The sequence below is a fragment of the Cuculus canorus genome, chromosome 1 (genome assembly GCF_017976375.1).
Source record: "Cuculus canorus isolate bCucCan1 chromosome 1, bCucCan1.pri, whole genome shotgun sequence".
NCBI lineage: Eukaryota > Metazoa > Chordata > Aves > Cuculiformes > Cuculidae > Cuculus > Cuculus canorus.
Window position 1 is genome coordinate 30,707,173 of NC_071401.1, and position 18,198 is coordinate 30,725,370.

General features: G+C 42.2%; 1 protein-coding gene across 1 annotated transcript in view; it reads left to right on the forward strand.

Annotated features, from left to right (window-relative positions):
* SIAH3 (siah E3 ubiquitin protein ligase family member 3) overlaps window positions 1-12,367 on the forward strand; it is a 46,525-nt gene extending 34,158 nt beyond the window's left edge. Inside the window, exon 2 of the mRNA XM_009557762.2 lies at window positions 10,821-12,367. Within this exon, the coding sequence (XP_009556057.1) occupies window positions 10,821-11,414 (594 nt within the window). The 3' untranslated portion in view covers window positions 11,415-12,367. The remainder of the gene's footprint in view (window positions 1-10,820) is intronic.
* Window positions 12,368-18,198: the final 5,831 nt, after the last annotated feature.

Genomic DNA, 18,198 nt, shown 5'->3' on the forward strand with positions numbered 1-18,198 from the left:
ATATATAAATGGGAATTACAAGAAAGATGGAGAGAGGTTTTTATACTAGGGCCTGTAGTGACAAGAAAAGTGCTGGTGATTTTTAAACTTTAGGAGAGTAGGTTTCGATTGGACATAAGGAAGAAATTTTTCACAATGAGGCACTGGCACAAGTTTCCCAGAGAAGTTCTGGATGTCCCATCACAGGAAATGTTCAAGGTCAGGTTGAACAAGGCTTTGAGTAATCTGATCTTTTGACAGATGGTCCCTGCCCATGGCAGGGGATTTGGACTAGATGATCTTTAAAGGTCCCTTCCAAGTCAACCCATTTTGTGATTCTCTGATTCTATGATCCCTATTGCTGGTAACACATGAGGTCAGTGTGGAATTGCCACTGGGCTAGGGCATATCAGGGGATTGCCCTTGCCCTCCCCCTAAAAGGGCAGCGCTGCAGGGGGGGCAGCGTGGAGACTGATTTGACCTCTCCTCCTCTTCTTTGTCTCAAATCTGAGACTTTTACAGAGTAGGCTGGGGAAAAAAAAATGCTGTTCTCTGTACTCTGCTCCTTCTGCAAGCAAAGCATTGCGAACTTAAGGGTTGTCAATACAGTACCTTTCCATAACCATGAAAAAAGAAACTTAGAAGGTTTTTTTGTTGGATGTTTTTATTTGTATCTTTTTTTTTCTTCAACAAAACCCTTTAAGCTTTCACTCTATTAATAAAGATAATTTTATTGCTGTAGGTGGAACATTGTCTTCTCTGACTAAGCTGAACCTCCCTTTCTGTTCTGTTCTTTCCAACTACATCTTCCCCATATGAAGAAAACTTCTAAAAGAACTATTCTTTGAGAGTTTGAGGGGGAGGAAGAAGAAGAAGAAACAGGCTATGATTTGCACAAAATTAAAAGAAGCATTTGTGATGCAAGCCAAATGTTCCTACAGAAATGTTCCTTTTCTTACTGCAAAGTACATATCAATGAAGCAGCACCACACATTATACAAACTAAAACAGTTTCCCTAGACTTGCAATTTGGTTTTCACGCTCAAAGCTAATGTCTCACATTGGCTTTGTGGATTGTTTTGCAATTTTTCCCTTTCTTAAGACTGACTCCACAAACTCAAGCCACACTTTCCACTGAGAGTGGAATAATGATGAATTTTGGTTTTCTTGTAACAGCAAGACCTTTTCATTCAACTCTGTACTGATGTTGCAGGTACCCAGAGCAAGGGCAAGCTGAAAGCTCAGGGCTAGGTCACTAGTGGAGAAGGAGCAGGGACATGTAGCAGAAAGGAGAGTTATTGAGCTGAGAAAAAATTGTTTTCCCCTCTCCCTTTCATAATGCTTCTGCAACCTAAGTATGATCTCCACCACACCAGGCCGTTGTGGGTGAGTTTGAAATGCCCATGGCCTGTACCAGCAGTGCCACAACAAGAGGGAGGTAAACTTGATTTTAAGTCGCTCCTGCATTCCACCAGACACAGTTCTCAGGAGGAAGCTCTAACAAAAGATGAGGAGAATCTTAGAGCAGATACATTGCTCAGTGATTGTTACAGAGACGTAGGCATGGGCACAGCTTCTGAGACAGGACAGGGAGCCAGTTCTAGTAGCGTTGGGTGTCCTGTGTTCCCTCTCTGCTCCACCTATGTGGCCCCAGTCCAGGGTCTGAACTCAGCTGTGACCCACCTGGCTTAGGTTAGTTGCTTATTGTCCTGTGCCAGTTGCAGGAGCAATGGTCTGACATAGGACTGTAAAGCACGTCCTTCTTCAGGAAGTGTGTGTGGATGGGGTTGGAGACATGGATCCCAGGAAGAGAGGCTGTGGCCTTGCTCAACAACCACTACCTCATTCCTTCTCTCCTTCCAGCAAACCAGTTATGTTTGTGGCATCCACTGGCATTCCCAGAGTGCATTCCTGAAAAAGTAGTTAGTAAATTTAGATGTCATGTAATTGTGATAGCTGGAGGTTGCTGGAGGATGCAAGGGAAGCATTTCAATTGTCTCGGGGCGGATTTGCTCTAATCATCTCAGATTACACCAGCAAATCTGCTCCTCTTGGAGACATGCTGTTACTGTAGTAACCTGGAAATGAATATTGGATGATGAGTTATTAGAGCTAGTCTGAACTGGAAAGTTGATAAGCACAGTGGGCAATAATTTCTCCTTTTCTTTTTCTTCTCCATATTAATTTATTCCTCGGTGTGAATGTAAAACACAAAATCAACAGGTCAGATATAGGACTCTTGTGAACTCTGCCTCCCCTATCAGACAGAACAGATGCAGGCTGGAACTACTTTATAGCTTTGTTTTTAATTCAAGCCTATAATGGTTTTGACCTTTGTTAATAGGCTTCGTACAAAATACAATGTGGATAAAGGATGAAGCGAAACTTCAGATAATCCTACATTCTGGATTATCTCTTTTTTGCATATGCAGTGCATTCACTACATCACCCAGAGCCACACAACCAGCATTGCCTCATGAGCAATCTGGAGATAAACAGTGGTTACACACTGCCCTTATGGAGCAAGACAGCGTGTGCCTTGGCTTCTAATACTTCCTTGTGTGGTCAAAGGGGGTAGAGTTTAGGGGCATCACTCTCGGTTAAACAAGGTATAAAATCTTCTAATGCAGGGACAAGGAAAAATTCTAGATGCACCGGTTCCTCGGTAGTTGCAATGTGACATCAAACACTCTGTAGTACTGTTTGTTGTCACTATATTCTGCCCAGCCCAAAAATGCAAGGGAATTTAAGTAGCGAATCAGGTCCTGAGGGCACGTCTGACTCTCTGGCCTGGCTTCTTCTATATCAATAGTGGCTACAGCCCCTCTGCAAAGCTGGGCAGTCTGCCAGGAGGAGATTCAGGGTCACCCAGAATCAAAATGGAGAGGGAAGAGATCAGATTATCTCTAAACTACTGGCAGAGGAGGAAGCCCATGTTTCTGATGTGCAGCTGCCCACCTTTTCCACCTCTGTTGCTAATGGTAGCCATAAATGAGGATCTGAGGTCTGAATTTGTCCCCAGTAGCCATCTGCACTTCAGGAAATCTCCCCATGGTGAAGGCGAAATCTGTCTCCTCTTCCTCCACAGTCACAGTGGGGACATCAGCTCCCACGACCTAAACAACCTCAGTTCAGCTCCTTGCTTCACTGTCTCTGCAAAGGGCTTAAATGGTACTGGCAAGAGCACCCTCATAGGCTTCCCTTTGAGGAAATAGGAGCAGTTCATTGTCTTCTGTTACTCCCCTTGTTTTAAAAGTCCTCAAAATTTTCTAGGAAGACAGTGTTTCTCTTAGGGGGTCCCAAGCCCAAGTAACAGAAAGCAGAAAAGCAATGTGGGTGAGGGTAGTGAGCATGAGTGTAGGGTAACCCTGCACTGAGCAAGGTTCAGACACTATGAGCATGTCTGGTCCTATGTATTCCCACAGTCATGGTCTCGTATCATCTTTACTCAAAACCAGGATGTCATTTTCCTGTTGCTACAGATCTGAAAGCTAAGATTAATCCTTGGTGAAGCCCTTGTGGCAGGCACAGGTCAATTACCCCAGAGCAGGTGATGTAGATCAACTTGCCAACCTACCATTCCTCCACAGATCCAGATACTTCCATTTCATCACTTTCACCTCCATGTTTTTCACTTCTTTTGGCTAACAAATAGCTGTGTCAGATGCTCCACAGGAATTGCCCATGTGCATGGTTTTGCTTGTATCTACTCAACGTATTTTATTCCTCAGAGCACGCACAAGAAGAGATGTCAGGTGAGCCACAAAGTAAGGTACAGAAAACACAGCAGCTAGACTGAGATCATTGTCTGGGCGTCTGTGGCTGATTTGCAGCTTTGGCTGAAGGTCAATGAGGTGATACATCTCCCTTTAGCCTGAAACATGGAAGTTTTTGTGTCCTCCCACCTGGGCTAGGAATGGTTCGCCACATTTTGTTTTAAAGCAGTACAGCTGGAGAGCATGGTCTTTCTCCATCGTGCTGGTGTCAACGCTTAGATCTCTCTCAGAAAGCACTCATAAGACTGAAATGCTTCAGTAAGGTTCCTGTTTATATTTCATTATAATTACATTTTTTTCAGTATATTGAAGATTGTCAAGTTTCTTGACATTTTTTGCTTGCATTTCAAAACTGCGTGACAGTTTATGTAGAAAACCCTGATTTTCAAAAAGCAAGCAAATTTTAATTTGAAAATAATGTCTTTCTTTCCATCTGGGAGACATTCAAGATGCTATAACATATTTTTGCTACATCTACCACAAAAACAAATTTCTTTTTTTCCAAAATACCTCTAAAACTATGTGGCTTCATCTAAAATTCAGGGTTATCTGATACAGAGATGTGTGGTGCTACAGTGTGGACTTGTACTAAAGCAGCATTTTCTCTGCACACTCAGATGTGTGTAATTAGCGTGAGGACAGCCATTAACACATCTCGTGCACTATGTCACCGAGTCACGCCTGATTATGTTGCGAAGTGAGATTAGCAAAATAAGCTTGAAATTGTCCTCTTGCTGCCATGTGATAGTAGGGAAAACAAATCCTTCCACTGCCGAAGCTGCAACTAATATTCAATACTTAAGAAATTCAACTGATGCATTCATAATGAATAGGATGTTGTGTAATTAAAATTTTAAATAAGTCCCAAACATAAACCCTGTCTTGGACTTCTTAATTTCAGATATGGAAGCATAGCTTGTAACAAAATAGGTTGAGGGAGGTTTTTAACTTCCTTCTCTTTTCTTTCATCTAAGAGATTTACAAAATCTCATTAGCATACCAAAAAATAGCAGAAGAGAAATTAAATGAAGACCAGGATTAAAAGACTTGCTAGTTCCTTCATGTCACCTTTATAGTTCTTTTGAGCATCTATCACTGTGTGGTGGGTGTAAGTAATGTGGAGGTAGATGCTGGTGGGTGGCAAAGCTTTTATGAGGCAGAAAGAAGCTGAGAATTAGAAAATTATTGGAGGCAGTTTCCATACAGATGAGAAGAAGCAATCAGACCCTGAGAAGCTGGGGAAGAGGAGGAAGACAGTAAGGAAATCGAATAAGTGGCACATTTCACTGGCAAGGAAAAAAAAGCCAATTTGTTCCAACAGAGATCCATGTTCCAACAGAAAGTTGCCATGGAGCTCTCACTCAGAACCACCCAAAGCTGCAGGCCTGGGTCCCTCCTTGCCTGCAGAAATCTTTAGGTTAAAGCCAAAAATTCACCAAGTTCTCATGGCACATTTCCAGGTTGCTCAACTACCTACAGGTTGACTGCATCCCTCATTGTCCCTTATCACGTGACGGAGGAGATGCCATAAGTGATGGCTGGTTAGCAAGGAGTTCTTGTAGCTGAGGGGAAGACTACATTGCCCTGGAGATCTGGAATCCATCCATGCCTCTGCCTAGAAAGCGCTGTGATACTGGATGGTCTTTTAGAGCAAGGTGTTCATAGATAACTTCTAATCAGACAATCTCTGCTCCCGAGTTGCTCAACCTAAGGCTTTAGACCTGATTGGTTTATAGTTTGATCACTTGTAGCTACATCTGAGGTAATGGAGGCTGGATTTTGAAAATAGCAAGTGTTCTATGAAGCAGTTCTACAATGAAAAGCTGTTGCGTGATACAAGCCTGGCAACAAAGCGTCAATGCATTTTGATCATTAATCTCTCTGAATTCCTTGACCCTAAACTGGGAAACAATACTGCCATTGTACTGTACCTCAACAGAATAGGTATCAGCTAGCAGATGCCTGTGATGCACAGCCGCAGCAATGAACCTCATAGAAGAAAAAAAGCATGATAAAATGAACTCCTAGAGACAGTTTTCAAGGAAAAAAAAAATAAAAGCATTCTAAAATTTGGGACTCTTTTCACAAGGACAGCAAAAATAAGCTCACAGTCGAAACTCTTGGGCTTCCATCCTCCAAGTCCCACCCATGAGAACTATTTAAAATTAAAAAGATTTGGAATGTTTTAAGCTGGAAAAAAAATGTTTTTCCCCCGTGTTTTTTCCCTATTCAGAAACGTTTTGAACAGACCAGCAAGTGCTATGAGTCTATATATGAATACATCTGTGTCTGTGTAAATGCATATATATTGTAATACATATTTTAAAGTCAGCCTGAATCAAGTGTTATCCCAAACAATGCATTAGAGCTATACATGGTAGGAAAATAAATCTTGGAGTGGGGTCAACAGCAGCAGAAGTCACCGTTAGCACATGGTGGGTTTATAACAAGGGGTGTGAGCACAGACAGCCCTTCTGGATAAAATCCCACTGGATAAAATGCAGTTTCATAGTCGTGAAGTATTTGGAAAGGAGTGATTATTTGTAGCATCTGCTTTGCCGTCAGAAACCCTTACTGACTGGGCAGCAAATCAGACCTTGTCCTCACTCCTTGGGAAGTTGCCTGCACACCACAGGGCCAGGAGCTCAGCCAGCAGAGGAGCAATGTGGGTTACTGTCTCTGTTTCCACTACTTCTACTGTAGCTGACCCAAAGTCTTTGCCAGGTAAAATACAAAAGGTACCCCAGAGCGTGAGGAGTAGTACCAAAGCCCTCATTCCAGGGTGGGTGAGCGATATTCTCGCCTCTTCTCTATCTCTTGAAGATATTGGAGATCTCTACTTCTTGGATCTACCCTTCAACCTTCTCTAGGTAACTGGAGGTGTATTGGTGGTTGGAAGCCATGGATTTACACACATGTGAATCTGCATCCATTTCTCTCTTTGTGGACTGTGTTGTCTCCAGTGCAACAGGAGAAGCCTATAGTAGCACAATTCTCTCCTGACCGAAATAGGGGTACCCTTCTGCTCCTTGACTAGAAACCAGTAAAGACTCAGTGGGTCTGCCTTGAGGATGGGCTTGGTCCTGGCTGCATGTAGGGAGCAGTGTCTCTGGGGATGTTCCTTTGGCATGTCTTGAGATTAAGTGTATTGCGCTCCAGGGCTCCGCATGGGCTGTAAAAGGAGCTGATGTTCTTCAGAGTTAGCCACCTACTCCTCAGACATCGAAATTGGAACAGATGAGTCACACCTGGAGTGGTTTATTAGATTTTTAGCAGAAAGTCTTTAGAAAGGTGGGGGCAGGACCCAGAAGCCCTGTGTCCTAGGTCCAAATGTAACTGGTTTTTTGTCTGCCCCTATACGAAAACCACTGTGTGTTTATTAATTGCTCTTTGCCAAGTGACTTTTTCTCAAAGAGAATTACACTGTAATAAGCTGCATCATTAAAAATAAATCTTTCTGTGAGCAGCAGAGCCCGGTATCCTGCAGTTTGGTGTCTCGTGGTGGGATTATCTCGCATCTAATGAGGAACACTCTGGCTGGAGCCTTTTTTCCTGTTCATAAAGACATTATGTCATGTGAGTTCTCAGTGTCCATTATACATTTGGGATCAAACTGCATTTGTTTATCTTCTCTCCTATCCGACAATGTAATATCACCCACGTGGCAAGCTGTTCCTCCCTGGAGACACAAAAGGGTCATACTTCTGTACCTTGCTGACTCTTCTCACAAAACTATTTGAAAATTAAAGCCTTTGGGACTTCTATTAAGCAGTTAAATTTGACTGAAATTGGCCAACAGGCTAAAAGATAATTGGGAATAGTACTGAACTGATACGAGAATATAATAGACTTAACTCTATTAGGTAATTGGACAATAAATAATGGAAAGTAAATATTGGAGTCAGTTAAACACAGGGAAAATTGTTCATAAATATTTATTTAAGCATTTAAATACACTCAAGGTGACCATTTCATGCCTGGCTTGCATTTCAATTTTAGAGATTTGATTCATGGATCTTTTAAAGACGAACAAGGACATAGGCACCCCAACAGTTATACTTGAATCTCAAAAGTAGAAGTGAAATAATAGTTTTCTGTGAGGCTTCTTTTTCACAGAGACAGGGAATTTTAAAACTTTTCTTTCAGAATATTACAAAATTTAGAATCTAGAAACAGAAATGTTGAGTAATTCAGAAACCAGATTTTGAAGATGATTCTCACCTAGTCAGAGAACAAAAATAGATCATGTGGTTTGTGCTGGATTTCCAGAATTTTCAATAAACCTGAACAGAACAAAGTCAGAACAAAAATCCTTTGCTGAAGTGATTCATGGAAACATTTTAAAAATGTGAGATGTGAAAGAAGATTCTCAATTATTGTACACACACAAAAAATCACATATGGATGAAAGATACAGTGAATAAATTGCTTATCGTAATTTATTTTTTCCACTTTCTAAGCCATAGAAGCATGCTTATTATAAAGTCATCTTTGGAGATACTTGTATTTTCTTACCTTGGTTATAGTTTAGATGGATGAGCTACCATTGTTCTCCATGCTTATCAAATTAGGAGAATGCATTTCTAAATTCAATTACATCCTCGGTGGAAATGGTTTCTCTGACTCTGGTAATCTTTGGAGAGGAATTATACACAGTCTATAAAGCTTCACATTTCAAAACCTAATTTTAAACGTTATTCAAGAGGTTAATTTAAGATTCATTTTTCTAAAGAGGAGTTAAATAAAACTGATAGAAGGCTGGAACTTGTCGAGTGGTTGAGAGGTTTATCAGCATGTGAGTATGAGTTCATTACTTTTAATTAGTATAATCACTAATGTTGCATTAACAGTTTGGTGAGAGAAAGTAATTGCTCACACCCACTGTATTAGATTGGGGAATTAGAATTCATTTTATGAGGCAATTAGCATTTCAGGGATTTTTTAAAAGGTTTTTATGATCTGCCATCGCAGTCGCCTCCTTCACCAAAAGAGTTTAAATTAACCATAACTTTCATCTTAATGGGATGCAAAAATTAATGTAGAATTAAGTGTGAACCAGTCCTCTCCAGCAAAACCACCATAATAAGCAGACAGCTAAAGCAACAATCCTTGATTAGTTTATAATGACCTGTTTTATTTCCCAGAGAATGATAGCCATTTATCTGACCTCAATTCATTATCTCATTGGAAAGTTTATATTCTGGGATTTTATACAAAACAAATAAAAAAGAGTAAGGAAAAAGTAGAACAGTACTATTGAAGTCATAATTCTCCCCAGGAAAGCTGCAAGGTTCAATAATAGGACTTATTATTCTTCATAGCAAATGTCAGAGGGAAAAGCAACAGAAGCAGCAGCAATCACAAACCTGCTTTGTCCATCACATCCCTTGGAAATCCTGAACAGGGATCCAAAACTGTTTCATCCTGGTTGATAAGGAAGCCTTGGTCATCTGAGAGTTGGGACAGTGGATCCAAGAGATTGCCTTCCAAAACATCCTGGAAAGCGAAAGTGCAAGTCCTGTGCAAAAGGCTGTATGCAATAAGAATGCTTACTGTCACATCAGGGCTGTAATGAGAGCCCTCATCATATCCAGGGAGAGATGGGACAACGCACCACTTGCAATATATCTGGCACCCATTGTAGCTTGCCCCTGGTTAAATCAAATCTGTGCTCAAAATTAGATTAATAAAGCTCAAATCTGCTATGACTTGGATGTGGCATAGAGGAGGACAACTATTAGATCTTAGAATCATACTGTTATTCCTGCAATTTTGGCTACATATGTCAAAATCATAGGATCATAGAATCACCAGGTTGGAAAGGACCCACTGGATCATCAAGTCCAACCTTTCCTAACTCTCCCTTAAACCATGTCCCCAAGCACTTCATCAACCCGTTCCTTAAACACCTCCAGGGAAGGCAACTCGACCACCTCCCTGGGCAGCCTCCAGGGAGCAGATGAGCAGATGTGGGGCAGTATCTGAGGAATTACACGAATCTTCAAAAAACATATGTTAAACCAAAATGTATATATACGTACTCTTAAATCTTATACACCTTATAAGCATCTTAAAAGGAGTTCAGAGGGAGACGTTTTCCTCCTACATATAAGTATCTACGATTCAGGTACAACTGAAACAGATTGGATATGAGCCTTAGTCACTCCGGTGGCAGCCAGTGCCACCTTTAGGCTGTGAATTAGTCAATTTAATATCTGAGTCCTCCATTGTGACGAGCTGCCTCCTTCTATTGACTGCAGAGGCAGTCCGAGGTAACCAGGTTTCCATCTCAGGTGGCTGAAATAAATGCTTAAAATTGGGTAGGATGAATCATGACTGGCATGCCTATACCTGTTCGTCTATGCACAGAGCTATTGTGGAGTGCCATTACTCTTGAATAATAACATCACATGTGGATACACTTTCGGTTGAATAAGACTTACTTCTCTTGATCAATATCCACTTGATAGAGGTAGAGCAGTTTGCTTCCTAGTCCTCATGTGGAATTATTCTGCAAGGGTTGCTGCCTTTTCAGGTAGCTGCCCTACCTTAATCAAAATTTACTTTAGTATAAAAATGCCCATAATTTGCCATCCACCTGCCTTTGAGAGCCATTTAAGATTTATGGAGGTAAGTGCATCAATTAAGCACAAATACATTGACAAAAAGAAAAAAAAAGGCATCGTATACAATAAAAACAGAATTTTATTTCACAAATTATGGGTGTTATAAAGCATATTGTTTCAGGAGAAATGCTTGTATTTGCCAGTGTGTTTCATTAAAGAATCATAAAGCCATACATATTTCATTTCCTTGTTCTGAGCTGCAGGAGCCATAACTGTATAAAATGCCCCATGCTGTCCTTGTTTTGTTGGGCTTTTTTTTCTTTTTAATCAGATTTCCTCCCGAAAACTAATGAAATTTCTCTTTAAGCACATACATCACTTTCACTTGAAGTGACTTGTCATGGTTTGGATGGTTTTTCTCTTCTTCTGGAGAACAAAGATTTATCTGTACTGGTTCCTGGTCCATCTGCTATCATGTGTAATTTCTCTCTTCTTGTAGTATGCACCGACCCACTGTGCAGCTGCACAGACTTCAGCTGAGCAAGGTGTCTTTCCTCCCTGCCATCACCACGAAGCAGTACATGACCCCCAGCTGGTTCCCTGCACATGCCCACTCTACTCCTGCCCATGGGAAGGGCACCTGGAAGTGGTGGTGTCCCACCTGAGGCAGACCCACTGCATCAACATCCTTCAGGGGGCAGAGATTGTCTTCCTGGCCACGGACATGCACCTGCCAGCACCCACGGACTGGATCATCATGCACTCTTGCCTTGGCCACCAGTTTTTGCTGGTCCTCAGGAAGCAGGAGAAGTATGAAGGTCACCCCCAGTTCTTTGCTACGATGATGCTGATCGGCACACCGACCCAAGCCGACAACTTTACCTACCGGCTCGAGCTCAACAGGAACCAGAGGCGCCTCAAGTGGGAGGCAACGCCCAGGTCTGTACTGGAGTGTGTTGACTCTGTCATTTCAGACGGGGACTGCCTTGTGCTGAACACTTCCCTGGCTCAGCTGTTTTCTGACAACGGAAGCCTAGCTATAGGAATTGCAATAACCACCAGCAAAGTTCACAGCGCAGAAGCCGAAATGTGAGGGGAAGAGGAGGAACAACAACGGTGCTCTAGCTGCCTTGTGAGAACCAGAACTTGTGGACTTCTCGGGGGGGTCTCAGGTCTTTTGTGTATTTAGTACTCGTCCACAGTGGGCATTATGTAAACATCCTGTGGTTACGGTCTCTGTGTAATGTATCTACCATTTTGTTAATACAATTTTATGAGAAATTTTAAAGAGGCTAATCAATTTATTGTAACACTCCAGCAACACTGGAAACAACAGTTTCTCCTGGAAAGTGCACCCAGTGTGACTCATAGAAACCTTTGGTCTGAGCGTGCTATGCAAATGTGTTTCCTTCGTTGCCTGCCTGTTCACCTGGTATTGAGGAGGTCCCTGTGCCTTATAAAAGGTAAAGTATTCCACTGAGGGACAAGAACATCCAAATTTCCACACTAGCAACAGTGATTTAACACTTACACTGTGGTCACAACCAAGCCCTGAGGAGCTTGCAGTTTTTCAGAGCTCCTAAGGAAGCAACCTTCATCACCCAGACAATGAAAGTTTCAAAGAAAAAGTCACCACCTCTGCTGAGCCAGGGCCTGGGAAGCCTCATCCTACGTTAAATCAGAGATGATCATTGTGGGCATGGTTAAATTTCATTCTTGTATCATGGTGGGCAGTGAGATGCTTGCTAGGTGGCCTGGCTCCAGGATGTATATAGCCATTACCAGCCATTGGGACATTCACCATTTTAATTGCTATTTCTTCAAGTATTCAAAAACAGATTTTCAGAAAATAAAGTATCAGGACCGTTCTAAGTTGCCTATTTTCTTGCTATTGAATTCTGTGCCCCTTAGGTCCACATCGTGTGCTGCTAAATATTGATTTAAAACAATGCAGCCAGAATATCTGTTTGTAAATTGACTATGAGATTTTAAATACTCTGCTATAAAAATAGCCTTATTTTTTGTCTTCCATACGCTCCAGGGGTGATGATGGTCCCTTTCTTCTGTCAAGGGTGTTTCACAGATGGTCATGGTCACAAGAAGACAAGGGCTTCTCTATCGGCTTCTCCTTTGAATGGCTCCTTGGGGAAAGTTAGAAGCAGGTGCTGGCTACCTCCTTACACTTGGTTCCACCTTCAGTCAGCTATGTTTCCTTCACAGCCAATAACAGCAGTGAAATCCCACCACAGTAGGTGATACGTTGAAGGAAGGGGGCTCTATAATGTGTGTGACATGTGAAAAGCATGGAAAATTTCCTGTATTTCCTTCTGTCTGTGCGTGGCTGTGGACTGGCGGCTCCCAAATTCTTCTTCAAGAAACAGCTGGTGGGTCGGGTCATTTCGTAGCTAGAGTGACTGAGGCTCATTGCTTGAGTTCTTGGGAAAACCAAGGAAAAGGGGGAAGCAAGCTAAGAACGGTCCTTCAAAAAGGTATCTCACTGTAGCTAACTTTGTGTAGGCAATAACACCAATGCTAATCTCTCCCACTTGCTGCTCTCCTGGGAATTATTATAAATGATGTGTGAAGTAAAACAAATTGCAGTTTTCCTGAGGTGAAAGCTATGCAGGTAATTCCTTCTGAGTTGCAGAGACACCTCTCCTCCTTACCTGGGATTTCAGAGCAGGTCACTGCTCAGAGAGGACTTATGGTATCTTCAGTAGGCTGCTTGTGACTACACAAGCCGAGATCTGAAGAAGTCTGTCTCTGTAAGAGTCTTCTGGAGAATATCTTCACGGCTCTCCCATCTCTGAATTTAGGGGGCCAGAAGGGTGTCCTGGTTTGCAGTGCTTCACTGGAACACACAGGCTTCAGCGTGACTTGCTTTTTCCCTGCGATGTTAAATATTCAGAACCAGCAACTGCTGCCCTTTCCCTAAATGATGGCAATAAATAAATCATTGGCATTTTTGTGGACTGAAACTGGCTTCTCTGCCAGTTTGCTCCTCTGGCAAATACTCTGCTGCTGAATTAAAACAAGGCAAAAGCAATAAAACCCTCATAAAAAACCCAGTTAATCTAGCTTAAACTTCTCAAGTTCTATCTACACTGTGATATAATGCTGCTTTTGTTGCCTGGTCACAACCAGTTCTAGGGAGAGGAATCTCCCTCAAGTATTCACTTGGTCCAGACTATTTACTTCTTGCTACTTGGCCCCTTTTCTTCTTGAAATATCTACTGAAATAAACTATATGCCTCCGATATTTTGGGGTGTGCCCCTTACCAAAGGACCAGAGTATTTCTGGCAGGAGGAGTGTGACAGCAACAGTTTTGGGATGGGCATCTCCATCCCTTGCCAGCATCCTGGGGTTTTTTTGGTTTTTTTTTGAGCAGGAGCCACAGTGGGAATGTGAGCTCCCCAACACATGGACTTCCTCATATCCCACGTGACCTTCTCCCAGAGCTTTCTCATGACCACATCAACAGTTCAGCTTTTCCATTTTCTTCCCAGTCCTCCCCCTCATATGGTGGCCACCCTTCACAGCTGATTCTCAAGCTCTCAGCTTGTGTTTCACCCTTTCCCTTGCAGAGCCCATGATGCCTCTTGCCTGCTCCCACTTTTGCCTCTTGGGTGCCTTTGCTTAAATCGTTCTTGTTGCTTTTTGCAGCCAACCAAGTAACTTCTTTGCCTGGCTGTCTCCACAGCTGGAAAGCCCCGCCTCTAGCAGGGACTTCAGAAATCCACATATGTTGGAGTGCTGATGAAAATCTGCCCAGTGATGCTCGCAATACAGAAAAGGAGGACACATTCTGGGGAGAGATACAGGTGCCCAAGTCCAGCCCTCATAAGCATCCCAACACAAAACTCAAAGGACATATTTAAGAATTTTCTACCAAGGAAGATATTCGAATTTTGTCATAATTCTAAGCCTATGAGCAACCCTTCACTGCCATAAAGCAAAGGTGAAGCAAATATTCTACACGGTGAGACATAAATCCTAAAATACTGGCAAGTAGGATCAACAGTTAAATTCGGTTTACATGCAGTCTTTCAGTGCCCATAATACAGCACTTCTTAAAGCTCTTTATCTACAGTACAAAGGCAGTCATAGCTTGTCTTCCTAAATTTGGATTGGAATTGTGGCTTTTCATTCTTTGCTCGAATATTTTGCATCTCTATGATGTATTATACTCAATCACTCCAAATCCTTTAAAATTGTGAAGAACACAGCCTTACACCTCTTTGAAGTAAGGAAGTACCCTTCCTTTGGTGTAGAAGAAAATGAGATATTGTAAAACTGCTATGCAGGTGTTGCAAAATTCTGTTTTCCTGCCTACCTGAGAGCAGTGTTCCCTTTCTATTTTATTTTATTTTTTTTTTACATAGACAAAATGTTAGATTGTTTTAATAGAGTTTTTACATATTTGTGTTCATGGATGGATTTTCTTGTGCCTAGATTAGTAAATTGCAACAGTAATTTCATCAGGCAGAGCCAGATGGATTGCTACCAGACTCACTAGAAAACCTACTTTGGGTCTTCTGCACTATTCATCAGACACCGTGAATGTTAATGTCAGATCTGCAGTAAAACAGCATTAGTGCTTCCAGCTCAATCCCATTATGAATTAAGCTCACATCACATATCCATGACTCCTTATAAAATAGCTGAAGCATCACCATTTTGAAGAAGACAAAGGATCTTGTTGTGCCAGTGCCAGCCAGAGGGCTTGCTGAGAAGTAGGGTAATAGTACTTTTCCCACTGGACTTGGGTATCATATCCTCCATTTCATACTATCCTTTATGAACACAAGCCAGTGAGCTGCTGAAGAAAGGGAGGAAGGTAAATTCTGGACAATGAAAGGTTTATAACAAAATGAATGGCTTACAATAAATTGCCAGATACTGCTGCATGGCTCTCTCTTTGGGCATCAGAAGAATAAAACCCAATTGACAGTACTGTAATATAGGTGATTTATCTGCTTTTCTAGCCCATAACACACCTGAAAAACCGTTTGATGAGAAAGGAGTCTGTCAGAACAGACTCTGAGATGCCCTTCTGCTCCACCTGAATCAGAACCACCTTCTCACATGGACGAGCTGCAGCTTCTGAACTGTTCAGGTGTAAGAATATGTTTTTAAACCTTTTTTTTTTAATCCAAATAACTCTGTACATTTACATAGTCTGAGTGAAGGGTGGAAAACAAAGATTGCCACATGTATCATCACCTGAACTATTCACACAAAAAGATGATTCATCTTCTGCACAGATGACCCTGCAGAAAATGAGGGCTTCACAGCAGGGTAGCACAGGGCCGTGCCCGCAAGGCTCCTTAGGCATACACATGCAACTGAGGGCAAAGATCAACCCTTGGACAGAAACATTACTCAACAGAAATCACTTGGAGCGAGGTCACAGAGAGGGCTGTCAGTAAAATGATCAGACCTCCTGAGGGTAGCAACCAGCGGGGAGGTGAGGCTCTGTACAGAGACATGTCTCTTCACACACATGCCTTTTACTTGGCAAAAGGGTCTCTTGTCTTGGCAGAAGCACAGATGAGAGGATCAGACCTTGGTGCTGTAGGTCTGCATGCATATGGCCCTAACGCTGCCTAGTGAGGGCAGTCACCCAGCCCCAATCCTGCCTCATAGCTCCTCTGTTTTTGTTTGCTACACAGCTACCTTCAGCCACCCGTGGTTCCTCCAAGCCATGTCACTTGACAGTTTTGTTGTCTTTCACCTGCATAGCTCCCAAAAAGTTAGGAAAATACTTGTTAAACCTGTACCTCATACCCTTGGCTAGGACTATGATCGCTCATTCTTTCTCTCCCTACAAAGGCAATAGCCTAAAACAAAGCTTTTTTATCCCTCTTTCAGTTCCTTCACGAACATGCATGTGAAGGATTAGCAGGCAGTTATCATCTTCAAGAGAAGGATGACTACCATTGAGAAGTCTGCTGTCCTTCGACTAGTATGAGCTTTATGTCTTCCAGATATTGCAAATCCTCCTGAGACATCGCCTATTTGAATACATCACTTAATCTTGTAGAAAGCCCCAGGACTGAGGGGTTCTCGCTGTTAGAAATTGCATCAAGTAACCTTATTGAAGATAAATGGCTTTGAACTTTCATGGCAACAGTGATGAAATGCTTCAATGGTGCAGGAGGTGCAGGCTGAAAAATCAGAGCTTTTAGACAAAGAAATAAACTCATTTGAATACAAACGTGAGATCTGGAGCAGAGTTTTCAGGTGATCTTAAAAGCACTTTCCTTATTGCCACAGACTGGATATCTGAACAGTAAGAGTCATTTCATTGCCACTGAGGTCCTATTGGCTTGAATTTTAGAGAAACCCAGATTTACTTCCTTTCTCTACTAAGGGAAACCACTTTAAAAGGTAAAGCAAATACTGTCATGTATGAAACAAGTCTGTAAAGGATCTTTCTTTTCAGACCCGACTGCCTGGTCAGCAGACTGTGTGGATCACACTACATCTTCTACCTGTTCATCATTAATCCGGAGTCACAAACACAACATAGTGTCTTCATGTTGCAATTCCTGCTTCAACTATTTAAGATAACAGCTGTCAGGCAACTGGCTTGAAGCCTTTGACAACTTTAAGACTGTTCTCTAAAAACCTACTAATATTGACTTTTACATTGAGATGGTTTTAGGGCATGAGACAGTGAGGCTCCACTGAGGCTCTGCAAGGCTAACTGGTGTGTATACAGGCAAGGGGTGCAGTCAAGCCCTACATTTTTACCTCTGCCTTTCACAGCAGAAGAAATAGATACACCAGCAGGGATCAGTTTGGGTCTCTCCTAATAAGCTGTGGCAAACGGATGGACGACATCCCCAGATGACAACAGTTTTAGAGACATACAGTTCAACAGCAGCCAAAACCAATCCTCCTCTAGCTTTGAGAATTTAAATAGAATCTTGCATAGAACCATTAGGCCGATTCATATCTCCATCAGATGGCTCCTGTTTTAGGATATGGGTTCCCCTCTGGATTCTGACAATGAAAGCAGCCTACAAAATGTGGCTTGGTGTTACTGCACCCACCACACGAGAGTTCTGTCCACAGAAACTCTCTGGGAACTACAGTAATATAAATGAAATTGTATTGTATACTAACATGAAATAATAATGCAAGGAGGCCTGATAACAGGGCTGATAACATCTTTAAAAGTAGCAGCTGATACTGAAAGGTATCATTACTCAAAATGAGCTTCAGGTGATGCCTGTGCTTTTGCCTTATTGAGTTATAGAAGAAGATATCCAGAAAAGTGACAGTCTCAGGGCTACACTGATTACTCAGAGAAATGCTTAACAAAAAATATTAGCTAGGAGAGTCTTGAGTGAAGCAGAAATATATTGCAGTTGTCTCTGGGCAGCAGTTTCTTGTGACATGTGTCCTTGGAAAAGGATTTCCAGTAGGCGGAGAGGGTTGAATTTCAGCACATCACAGCCCCTACTCTGTCACTTCCAGAGTTTTCACAAAGAAATACTTAACCAAGACTGCAGAAAAAATTCACTGAATAGTGTGACCAGCTTCAGAGCTGCCAAGGAGATTTATCCAGTCTCCTCTGGGTAATCCTCCATGCAGTTTCTCTCCTGGATTGACAGAAGATGGAGACAGCCCCAGGCCTGAGGAAGACTGGGTGCATTCTTGACAGCCTGTATATTGTTGTTGCTGTTGTATAGTGATTGCATATGATAACTCCCATGTTGAAAACTGGCGGAGATTAAACCTGGGCCCTCCAGCAGTGAACATGTGTACTGGCTAATGTTGACAGCCAGGCTGTGGGTTATGGCAAACCCACCATCCCTATAGTGCAGGACAGACGTATGTTGACTGATGGTTATGTATACACTGCGAA